This window comes from Phacochoerus africanus, chromosome 16, assembly GCF_016906955.1.
Source record: "Phacochoerus africanus isolate WHEZ1 chromosome 16, ROS_Pafr_v1, whole genome shotgun sequence".
Taxonomy (NCBI): domain Eukaryota; kingdom Metazoa; phylum Chordata; class Mammalia; order Artiodactyla; family Suidae; genus Phacochoerus; species Phacochoerus africanus.
The window spans coordinates 28,997,672-29,009,704 of record NC_062559.1 but is presented as its reverse complement, the minus strand read 5'-3'; the positions used below and the strand labels follow the sequence as shown (position 1 = coordinate 29,009,704).

Genomic DNA, 12,033 nt, shown 5'->3' with positions numbered 1-12,033 from the left:
AAAGAGAGGCTGCCGCATTAGAGAGGACAGATCTGTTAGGTGCCTTTGCAGATAGTTGTCTAAACATCCCCTCCTTCCCACACCCCTACCCACACGTGGGGGTGGCTACCAGGCCCCCTTCTTCTCAGGTGCCCCGTTCCTGAAGGTTTCTTAGCCCAAGAGGAGAGTTCTTTCTTAGACACATAATGAAATGACTTTGAAAGCCTTTCCTAATCATAGGAATAAAAAGGAATGGTAATGAACACTTTTCTTTCAGCCACCATCTGATCCTCAGGACTTGAAGAGGTTTCTGTTTTCATAGTTATTTTGTTTCAGGTTCACATAACATGATCCTGCTTTAGAAGTTGACTCTTTGGTAGGTTACAAATAATTATTAGAAACTCAGAAATCAAAATCTTATTCTAGGGCTCTCCTTAGGCAAGACGTTTTCCCTTTCCTTTGTTTTCCTGCTAATTTTTTTTTTTTTTTTTTGGTCTTTTTGCCACTTCTAGGGCCCCTCTCACGGCATATGGAGATTCCCAGGCTAGGGGTCTAATTGGAGCCGTAGCTACCAGCCTACGCCAGAGCCACAGCAATGCGGGATCCGAGCCGCGTCTGCAACCTACACCACAGCTCACAGAAATGCCGGATCCTTAACCCACTGAGCGAGGCCAAGGATTGAACCCACAACCTCATGGTTCCTAGTCGGATTTGTTAACCACCACGCCACAATGGGAACTCCTGTCCTGATGATTATTAAGAGAAACTAAATAGTCTTCCTTTTCTGACTTACTTCGAACCAATTAATAAAGTTCATAGTACTTTAGAAATGGTATATCTTATGACCGCTGGGGCCTTTGAAGTTCATCATGGGCAGTAGCAACATATGGTGTAACGGCTTGTGTTAAGGTAGTATCACAAGGCAATAGCCAGATATCTCTGAACATAAAATTCACCTTTGTAGTTTGTTATGTTTGCTATTCATTATAAATATAATGCAAGTTGGACTACTAGGTAGTTCAAAAAATCATTAGTTTTCCTGAAAGATGTTTGTCCTGCACTGTTTTAAAACAAGGTGAAGGCGGAAAGCAGTACATGTAAAATTCGAAAAGGCACATAAACTCATGCTTGAGGGGCTCCCACCCAAATAACAAACACTTTCATGGACCAGGCTGGCGAGAGTCTTTCTGTGGGGGAGGGCCTTCCACCCCAGAGCTCCTCAGGTGTGCTGCTGCTTCCACAGTGCACTGCCCCCTGGGTGGGCTCTCTCATAGCCCCCTCTTGCTTTGAGGCTTGAAGCTTGGAGTTTTCTTTAAGTAGCAGATCCCGAGCAAGGAAGTTTCACTTACTGAAACCAAGAGTCCAATATGTGTCCACCTGGCTCCTGCTGGGCAGTGCCCCCTGACACTGAGTGTGCCACAGGGAGAGGAAGCTAAAAGGCCACTTCACCCAGTGTGCCCAGAGTATAGGAAGCCATAGCGAAACATGATGGGAGTCTCATGACCTCCACTCTGTGTGTCAGGATTCTTCCACTCTTCACCCTCTTTCATCAATTTCCTCCAACAGATAAATCCAGACAGTTGTTTATGACGTTAAAATCCTTGGACATCTCTCCTCTTAACACCGCCTTTCGCTGTGCTTGTGTCCTTTCGGTGAAGCACATCCCTCCACGGTCTGCTAATGGAGGTGATGAGGAGTGGGGCACCAGGGGACATGAGTCAGCAAAGTCAAGTGAACGTTTGCAGATATAAAATACCACCCTGAATATGCTTCCCTTTCTAGTCTATAGGAAACATGAAAGAACGCAAATGGAAACTTAATCTTCTCAGAGCCCCCAGGAGGAATATCCACCCCTTGCCCTGTGCTCCCACCTCCTTCGTGCAAAATCGGGACAGAGAGGCATAAGCTGAGACTCCTGCGTGTTGAGGCAAAGAGCCAAAAGAACATTGTGGTTTGGGGTCTGTACTGCTCCCCTGCCTTGGGTCTTCCCGGTCTCCAGCCGCCCCTTCCTCCTCCAGCGTCTGAGCAGCCATGGGTTGACCCTTCTGCAGATCTAGGTCTTCTGGATGGATCTGTGCAGCTAGACTAATGGGCAGTGCTAGTCATTCTCAAGTCTCTCTAGTGCGGTTGGCTTAGTCACATGGCTTCTTAACCTTCATGTGTTTGTTGTATGTCTTTTCATTCTGGCTACAAAATTATGCCAAATTATTGTGTCTTCTAAATTTTCCTTTATGCTGTTTGAGTCTGTATGTATTTCTTTGATTAGAATATCTTCGCCTGAAAGCCTCTGATCTTAACTGTAGGAAACTAGTACAAGGCTAATTATCTGTCAGCAGACTTTGGATTGCTGGATGTTTCAGTAATTGCCTTCAAATGTAGCAGTGAGTTTGCAGGTTTGATGAAATGCTTATGAGCAGCAGCTTTAGGGAAATCAAACCGCTCTGTTTTCAACATTGAATTCCAAATCACTCTGTATTAACACATCCATCTCCTGCCTTTTTAATTTCAGTATTTACTAGAAATGAAAAGCTTGATCCTGCCCCCAGAACACATCCTGAAGAGAGGGGACAGTGAAGCAATTGCATATGCGTTCTTTCATCTGGCACACTGGAAGAGGGTAGAAGGGGCTTTGAATCTTCTGCACTGTACATGGGAAGGCAGTAAGTAACTTTCTTTGAAACATTTTGCTAAAGCATGAAAAGATGCTAAAGCTGTTTTACCCTGAGTGTTGGTGATGAATGATGAAGATTTGCATATCTATAGCTCTCCTTCTCTGTGATATCCCTTCACTGAGAGATGGTTAATGACTTAGGCTATCCAGGTCCCCAGTGGTGGTTGGTGTAACTGTGGTGAAGCCATCTCTGTAGCTCGGAAAGGCAAGTTCTTAGGCTAGATGGGATGAGTCTGGGTTGTTCTGGCAGAGATTTACTCTATACCCAGAAATCCCTCTTTGGAGACCTGGAGAGCCCCTCGGCATCATGGGAATCTTCGATATGGGATTAGGCCTTGGATTGGGCTCTGATGACCACTCCTGGATGGCCTTTCTGGGAGGCTTGGCTAAAGAGCCACAGTTATCCTCCTAGAGAGCTGCATGGGCCAAACAGATGAATAGCAGTTATGCTTTAGAACAAAACAATGGCCACTGGACCCTGATATTTGGTGGCAAGTGTAGCATTGTGGATAAGGGGTAAACGCCTGTTAGACGGATGAGGAATAAGTTGAGCACATGCTAGGGACCATCATTCTGTGACAGGAGAAGAGACTGCAGTGGTGAGTGAGACTGCTCCATGCCCTGGAGAGGCAGCTCATCCAGCTGGGAGGAGTAACCAGCAGCAGTCATTTTCAGAAGGGGGAGCCCTATGGGTTGGAGCATGGCTAACCTTACGGGTCATAGGAGATTTGAACCAAGCCTTGAAGCACTAGCACGGTATTAGAAGCAAAAACATTGTGTGGAGAAATGCCAAGTGATGGGGCTGTTTGGGAGAAGGTGATTTAAGGAAAAAGGCTTAAGATTGTGATTATTGGACAACATGTATGTTGACACTCTGTTATTGTTAATTTAAGCAGAAACAGCATAATCTGCAGCTAGGGATTCCCCCCCTTCATGGGGAAAATAAATAGTAGAGCCTTCTGATAATTGTTCCTTAGTTCGCCCCTACTCTGATCAGCCTCACAAACGAATGTCTTTGTAATCCCTTTCACTGTTTATCTTTGCTCCTTCCATTTTCATTTTGCTAATCTGCTGCTCTTCCCTTTTCCTGCCCTTCTGTAACCCAGCAGGAATCCAAACTGGTACAGGAAGGGAGGAGGGACAGCTAAATGGGATGGAGTAAAAGTAACTTGACAGAGAAGGGACAGTCTTTTGTTTAGTTGTTTAGAAAATATTTCTTTGGCGCATCAGTCGCAGGTCCAGTTAACTATTTACAACTTAAGGGATGTTAACTTGATCGATGTTTCTACCCCTACTCTGGAAGTGTAATACCACCCTCCAGCTGTCCTGGACCTGGTATTTGGATATGTTAAGACAGCCCTCTGCTCAGGGCATGTGCGGACATGTGAACAGTCCTCTCTGGCTTGGGCTTATTGTTGCATATAAACTGTTCTATCCAGATGAGACAAAAGGAACTTTCACTTAAACTTAAGAGAGAGGCAGAGAAAGCCCAGCAAGACTGAACATGAGACGCCTCACCTAATGTTAGTTGTGGTAAAATTAAATCGACACTTTGGCTTACCCAGTATAAAACCATATTGATAGATTGGTATCTTGGAAACATAGTAATAGAAGTTATCGATTGTACCTGATGGATAAGAAAGTTAACAGTCCTATAGAAAGGATCAAAAGAGGGATGAGAAGTGATAAAGATATGGTGTTAGGAATAGCATAACCATGGAAAAACCCTGTGAGGAAATTCTGTTTATAAGTTAGTTGCCCATATAATCAGATGACAGTGGGAGGTGCTCTGAAACGACTGGGAAGGATGGTGAGATTGTGAGAAATGTGAAGTGACGTGGTGGCCCCCACATCAAGCAGGGTAGTGCTGTTGGGGGAGTGTAATCACTTCAAATTTGGTGGGCAGAACATTTTATTAGAATAAAAAGGAGTGCGTTTTTAGACATAAAAAGCATGGCAAGGCAGTCAGAGACCTATAGGAAAGGGAAATTCTGCATTTGATCCTTATAGTAATTAAGAATTAACCCAGGAAGTTACACTGCTGTTCAGTTTTCAGAAAGAGAGCCATGCCATTCAGTTTTAGAAAAGAGAACCATGAGCGTGCGCTCCAGATGCTGACCGCCTTGGAGGATCCCAAGAGCCTTGAAGAGTGTTTGTGTAACAGTGTAGTTCACAGAGGGTTTGAATTTCCGTGATTTCACGGGCTCTTGATAAAGTTCTGCGTTAGGCAGGACAGAGGTGGCCAGCTTAGCTGTCCAGGAGAGGAACAGGTTCACCGAAATGAGTAACATATGAATGTCCTGGTGAACGTCCTTGTTGGTAGAGCCAGGTTTACCTCCTCTTCACCGCTCTTCTCTGTATTACTGTCTAGTTAGGCCTTTGGTGAATAGACTCAGGATAAGGGAATCAGCCATCTCTGAAACATTTGCTTATACCACTGGTTACATTCTGAGGTGTAACTATGCCCTTTCTAGTATTTTGAAAGTTAATCATTCTATATAAAATTATATTTTTTGTTAAATATGGACTTAAACATTTTAAATATAGAGTGAGCCCAATTTTAGTTTTCTAAAAATTCTGTATATAAACAAAGGTAAGAGACTGGAAATAAATACATCTTTAAGTAGGTTTTAAGTGATTTCTTTTTTCCTTCACATTTGTACATCTCAAAATTTCTACAATGGCATATATATTTTCTACAAACATATTTAGAAAAATAATCGTTCATTACAAACAGCTTTGATCTTTTTAAAAAAGCAAAGCTATAAATCTGTCATGCAACTTAGAAGAAAGAATTATCACGCAACCTCAGACAATTGCATGTAATTATTTGACGTGACGTCTAGATCTGCTCCATTCTAAGTTAAATGGAGGCATCAGAGATCCGGATTTTAAATCAAAGGACTTGGATTAGAATTCTGATTCAGGGTGTTCCTGTTGTGGCTCAGCTGTTATAAACCCGATTGGTATCCATGAGGATGTGGGTCCATCTCTTGCCTCCATCAGTAGGTTAAGGATCTGGTGTTGAGTGAGCTGCGGTGTAGGTTGCAAACACAGCTCGACTCGGATCCCACGTTGCTGTGATTGTGGTGTAGGCCAGTGGCTGCAGCTCAGATTGGACCCCTTGCCTGGGAACTTCCATATGCTGCGGGCGCGGCCCTAAAAAGCAAAAGAAAAATATTATGACTCAGCTACCTATAGTGGTATTAACTTACCCATTTTTTGAAAACTGTGAAGCACTGATGATATTGAATGCCATCACCCCACCCAAGTTCCTGGGCTTCCGGGCAGTTGTCCAGGGGGCAGCCACAATACTGGAGCAACTCCCTCTCCCTGTCTGAGGTCAGTGGGCCTCCTCCAGACAATCTGTGCCTGTGTGCAGGAGACTGAACTTCCTGCAGTTCTCCACTGGGTGGCGCCTTTTGACATCTCCAGCCTCCTGTCTAGGTTTTCTCCTGAAATCATTTTTTCTTTCATTCTAAAAGTTAAGGCCATTCCCCAACTCCCTTCGGGATTCCCCTTTTTATTAAAAGGAGAATTCAGGGAGGAAGGTAAAAATACCTAATTTCACTAGGTTCCATCTTAAAAGTCAGTTTAGCTTTCAGAAATTAAAAAACAGAAAATAACATGGAGTTCCTGTCGCGGCTCAGTGGAAATGAATCTGACTGGTATCCATTAGGATGCAGGTTTGATCCCTGGCCTTGCTCAGTGGGTTATGGATCCCGTGTTGCCATGAGCCGTGGTGTAGGTCTCAGACACATGTCGGATCCCGCATTGCTGTGGCTGTGGTGTAGGCTGGCAGCTGTAGCTCTGATTCAACATCTAGCCTGAGAACCTCCATATGCCGCAAGGATATGCAGCCCTAAAAAGACTTTTAAAATAGTAAAATAAAATAAAAACAACAAAAACTCCCCTACTCCTTTATTTATGCCGAAAGTGTTGGTTAGGGTTAGGGATAGAGGTATATTTTTCTTTGATTTTTAATGAGTGTATTATGTTGGAGCATTAGTCATCCTGTGGAATTGATTTTCCCACCAATCAGGCTGAAATAATTCACATTTTTTATAAAACCCCAAAGTCCAGCTGATACATGGCAGAGATTGTTTGGGTTTGAAACATACGGTTTTTTTTTTTTTTTTTTTAAAGAAACAACAACAACTAAATCCTCAACCACAAATACATCAGCATTTCATAGGTTTGTAAAATGTTTGATTCATCACTGTCTCAGCCCCTGAAATTACACAATTATGTTCCTCAAAGTCAAGATAATCAAGAAAGGGGAAAAGCTTTAATTCGTAAGATTTAAAAACATGCTTCTTAGTTCATTACACAGCTGCCATCTTATCTGAATTATACTTATTTTAAACACTGTAGGTTCTGGTTATCTTCACACACACACACACACACACACACACACACACGACTGCAAGTATGAGTCGAATGTGAAAAAACATAAATGAATGAGGGATCTCGTTTGAACTGTGTCTTATTTACAGTGGTATTGCACCTTATGGGGCCCTGTTTTAAGTGGCACATCTTCTATTTTACCTGCATTAAATACTGATGTGGCCTTGTCTCCCTCCTACCTTAATCTTTTCAAGGCTCTGTTTGGCTGCTTTTATTTCATAAAGCAAGATAGTCTCTTGACCACAACTGTGAGCTTTAGGTTAATTTTCAAGTTCTGTATATCAGAAGAGTAGAATGCCATGGGGTAAATCACTTAACTTTTCTTTGTTTCCATTTTTTCCACTTGATCAAGTAAGACTCTTTATTTTCTTTTTGGAGATTTTTTCCAAAGAATTCACTAAATAATGTATAAGATTTGAAGGTGGTGTTTTTTAGGAGGACTAAGGCAAAGTATTTCCTTTGAGAGGAGAATATGGTCCATTGTTGAAGCAAAGGATGAGATTCTGATTCTAATTTATTCTCTTTGAACCTGTTGGTAAATGCTCCTTGCTGTAAGATGTAGTCCTTAGGGCATTTCCTCTAACCCAACCTTTCCTCCAAAAGCCTGCCACCTTTGGGACTGCTAAAGAGATTCTCCCACCCCTCACCCCATAGATCTAAGGGTAAATTTTAAAACTGGGGGGAAAATAATGGCCAGCTGAAGTCCCTGGCCACGGCCAACTTACCTTATAGCTAGGCAGTGTCCAGATACTGTACGACACTTCGCCGCCTACCCCCCCGAGGAACCGGCTGGCTCCTTTCAGTTATTCAGTTTTGGGTAACTGACCATAATTTGAATCCACTGAGGTTTTTAAAGAGAAAATTATGTCTTCTCCCTATTGTACATTAATTTATTTATTCCTTTATTCAACTAATATTTATTGAGTCCCTCATTTGTGCAGGACGTTCTCTGGGGGATGCCAAGATGCATGAGACTCTGAAATTCTTTGAGAGAAACATTCGTGTGTGTGTGTGTGTGTGTGCCCATGTATACATATACACCGGTATATAGTGTGGATACAAGCAGTACTATCATGGAAGCAGGAACAGAGTGTTAGAATATTGAGGATCACTAACAAGTTAGTGAATCTGCTGTGAAACTAGAATTTTTCTTCACAACTGGAATGGAACATCCTGTAATCTAACTAAAGGAATGTGGTTTTCCCAAGGCCATATAACTAGATAGGGAAAAAATGTGGATCAGAACTCAGGCTTTTGACTTTTGAATTTTCTTTATTGCTGTGCCCAGAGCCTCACAAAAAAGAGAGCCTTTATGGCCTGGCTAGTTACCTACATTGCTGTCAAAAGTGAGAACATACAATTTGCATATCGATGACAATTTTTCTTCTAATGTTTGCACTTGTCATTGTTCACAACCAAGCAGCATTTTCACTTTCGAGCTAGAGTATGACCTGGTAGAGAAAGTAGGAGCTTTAGGTGAGTGGAAAGGGAAAGGGCAGAGGAATCTACCTTTCACTGAGCAGTCAGGCACCACGTACAGACATGTTGACTGCTGTTGTCACACTTAGTCCCTTTACAGCCTCCTGAGTTCTGTGGTGTTCTCATCTTCGTGGGACACAGATTAATGACACACAGTTATTAGCCTGTCAAGTTCGACCCATCCTTAGATGTCACCCTCACCGCTCCCCCATTAGGTGTGCTCTATCGCAGGGGAACTTTCATGCTTGTTTTGTGATTGTCGGATTATCCCGTTCCTACCCTAGGCGGTCAGCAGCATCAGTTCAGAGACAGCACATGCTTGGCTCACCCTTTGACAACGTAGAGCTGGGATTCAAACTCAGTTCTTGCTGTTACAAGCAGCCTGTATAAAGTTCTCTGAGATCCTCTTTGAAAAGGCAACATAGACAAAGTATCAAACATCACCTTCTGTTCTTGTCTACATTATGGATAGGATGAGAGGTTGTTAGAAATCACTGGGAAAATCAGGAATTAATTTGTTCATGGATTCATCCCTCTGCCCATTCTTTGGTTCTGTGGAGTCTTTCTCCAGTCTTGGCAGAGTCTCTCATGAGTACAGTGGTAATAGCCTTGGAGCCTAGAAAACATGTCTGGACAGTGGTCAGAGGCGGCACTATAGTGCTTCACACGCTGTTGTGCGGGGCCCAATGTATTCATTAAGTAGTTCCCAGTTTCATTTTGCCTCTTCTGGAAGAAGGAGGAGAGGGGGTGCAAAAGGAAAATGCAGAAATACCACTTGTGTCCCATGTATTAATTCTAAGTGGTCCAACTTGGGTTTTTTTTTTTTTTTTAAATATCCATATATTTTTAATTCCCCTGAAATGTTTTTTTTTTTTGGATGAAGATTTTTTTAGGAAGTTTTTAAAAGTAGATCAAATTCATAAAAGAGATCAAATGACATTTTTTTTAATTCTTTCTTGCCCTGTCAATTCAGTGTGTTACTCCTTGCACTTGCAAAGTTCTGGACATTTGGTTAAAACCATGAGGTTCTTGTGCAGCAGTTACATATGTTTGCAGTGAAAGGAACAGGAGGTGGTGGGGCAGAGCTGGCAAGGCTTATGCAGTGCCTCTTGCTGCCCTTTCCAGACCTCCACTGCTTATCTCACACTTTGCTGGACCCTGCACAGCAGGGTGGATAAAGGATAGAATTGCAAACAAAAATTGTGTTTGCTTTTGTTTAGTGAAGCCAGAAGTCTCAATATTATTTTATGAACTCAATGTAAATGACAACTGACATGAGAAAGAGAGAAATTTTAAGAACACATCTTTACAATCACGGGGGTTAGAGGGAGAGGACAATACAGAAAGTGTGTGTGTGTGTGTGTGTGCGCGCACGCGCGCGCGTGCATGTGTGTATTCTTTTTTAAATCATAGGTGATCACTGTTTTAACCCTCTCCAAAAAGATCAGAAATGATTAGAAGAAGAAAAAGATGAACTTGATGCACAAAATTCTGTACACATGCCAGATACTGGTGTGAAAAACATTTGGCATCTGATTTGGCATTTGATTTCTATGGTTGAACATTCTCAAGATCTTGCACTCCTATATTTCATTTAAAAAATTGCTCCCTGAAGTGCAAACTGACTTCAATTTTGAATAAAATTTAGCATTCAAATCTATAGCCACTTGAAAACTGAGGGTTTATGTATATCATATGAACCTGAACAGATTCTTAATTACAGCAGCCCTGTTGTACATGGAGGCTCTGGATTTAAAAAAAAAAAAAAACCTTGCTCATAGGTTTTTCTACATTTTTGGGATGCTTTCCTAGCAGCCATCATTTATGGGAAATGGTATTCACATCCTGCCATATTGCAGTTTACATTTAAATGCACTGCTTCCCAGAAGAGAGTTTAGTGTATCCTATAAAGGCACTAAGTGATTAGGGGTTTGTAATTTTTTTCTCCCTCTTGCAAGCCTAGTTCTACTGAAAGAGACGCTGGTTCCTTTGAGTAGGCTTTGTGTGTTAGCAACCTGTGCAGAGAGCTCCTCTGTCACTTACAACAGTGCAAACTCCTTGTTTGCATGAAAGAAAAGGTCCGATTGAACTAGAGTGAGCCTTTCGTTTTAAGAAGAGTTAAAGTCTGGGATGTTTGTAATGTTTTAATCTCTGTTTAAGAGGTTTCTGTTACGAGAGGAAAATTGATAACAGTTTTACCTCAGCCAACTGCCAGCAAACTGGCTCTGCTCTAATCCCACGTTTATAGTGATTTATATTCTTCGTGGCAATGTGCTGTAACCTCAGAGTGATACCACTGTGGTGTAGATTGACTGCATTCCAAATGCTGGAATCACATACATAATGTTTTTACTTTTAAATAATATTCAGACACCAGAATAAATACCATATGTGCACTGATGCTGGTTACAATGGAACCTTGTCATTTCTTGTGAGGGAGAACATTCTTTGTTTCTGATTTCTGTTTGAAATAAGTATGCAAAATATAAATATGTACATTGACAGCATTTTGAGAAGGCTTAGGTAATTACACAGCTGAGGATGTAGCTTGAAATATAGCATTTAAGACCGAAAAGATTGCTCTGTTGCTACCACCCCTTTTTAACACACATGAAGGCAAGGATTGTGAGCTGACATTCCCAGTGTAGGGTGTAGTTCTATGTTTTATATCTACGGCATGCTGTAGTTACTGGACATCTGTTGAAGAGAAATTCCTCCTTGAGTACTGTTCATAGGAACAGTGAGACTAACATGCTGATGACATCGTAACAGGGAGAGTAACACACGTGATAATGAGAAGAGATGGATTGATTGGAAAGTCATAATTCAGTGTGAGACCTAATGTTATCTGATGCCACAAAAGCAGAATTTACGTGGCCTGACATCATCAAAATGCAGATAATCAATCTTTCCAGATTCTAACCCCCCCCCCACATGATACTGAAGATTTAAAAGTTTCATAAAGTTTAGAAATACCTCCCAAGTCATGCATTTTTAGGTTTTTGTTTTTATCCATCTTGGTTGGAATTCTAATCCACCTAGACACTTTTTTAAACTAGACATGGTAGAGTGCCTCTCATATTTGTGCATCTCTAATGTGCTCCAGCAAGTCAGTCCACATTTGCTTCTTAGGGAAGCATTTCAATCCAGGCTTGCGTTATTACCATCAGTTGAACTATACTGAATTAATGCTTATGGCATTTTAATAATATTTTGTAGATGAGGAAACCCTCGGCATTGGAATTGATGGCTTTCCCTACTCCTCTGCACCCCCATCCCCACCCAGTTTTGTGAGGTTTGTCCAGAATATATAGTGTGAGACTAATGTATGAGTCATACATCATAATGCATCTCTGACAGTTTATCTGGCATGATTCAGGGTTTGGGCAAGTCCTGCATCCTTTCTGGAAGTTATTTGTGTGTTCACCATTATGAAGATGCTTAAAGGTCCCTTTTTGAAGTTGTAACGTATGAGACAAGTATCACACCTCTAACAT

General features: G+C 41.8%; 1 protein-coding gene across 10 annotated transcripts in view; it reads left to right on the top strand.

Annotated features, from left to right (window-relative positions):
* ST7 (suppression of tumorigenicity 7) overlaps positions 1-12,033 on the top strand; it is a 259,456-nt gene that overhangs the window by 236,395 nt on the left and 11,028 nt on the right. For 9 of the 10 annotated variants that reach the window (XM_047762920.1, XM_047762918.1, XM_047762925.1 and 6 more), the window contains one exon: positions 2,489-2,639. In XM_047762920.1, the coding sequence (XP_047618876.1) occupies positions 2,489-2,639 (151 nt within the window). Of the gene's footprint in view, positions 1-2,488; positions 2,640-12,033 lie in introns of those variants that run through there. The other variant, XM_047762928.1, reaches the window with a different exon arrangement.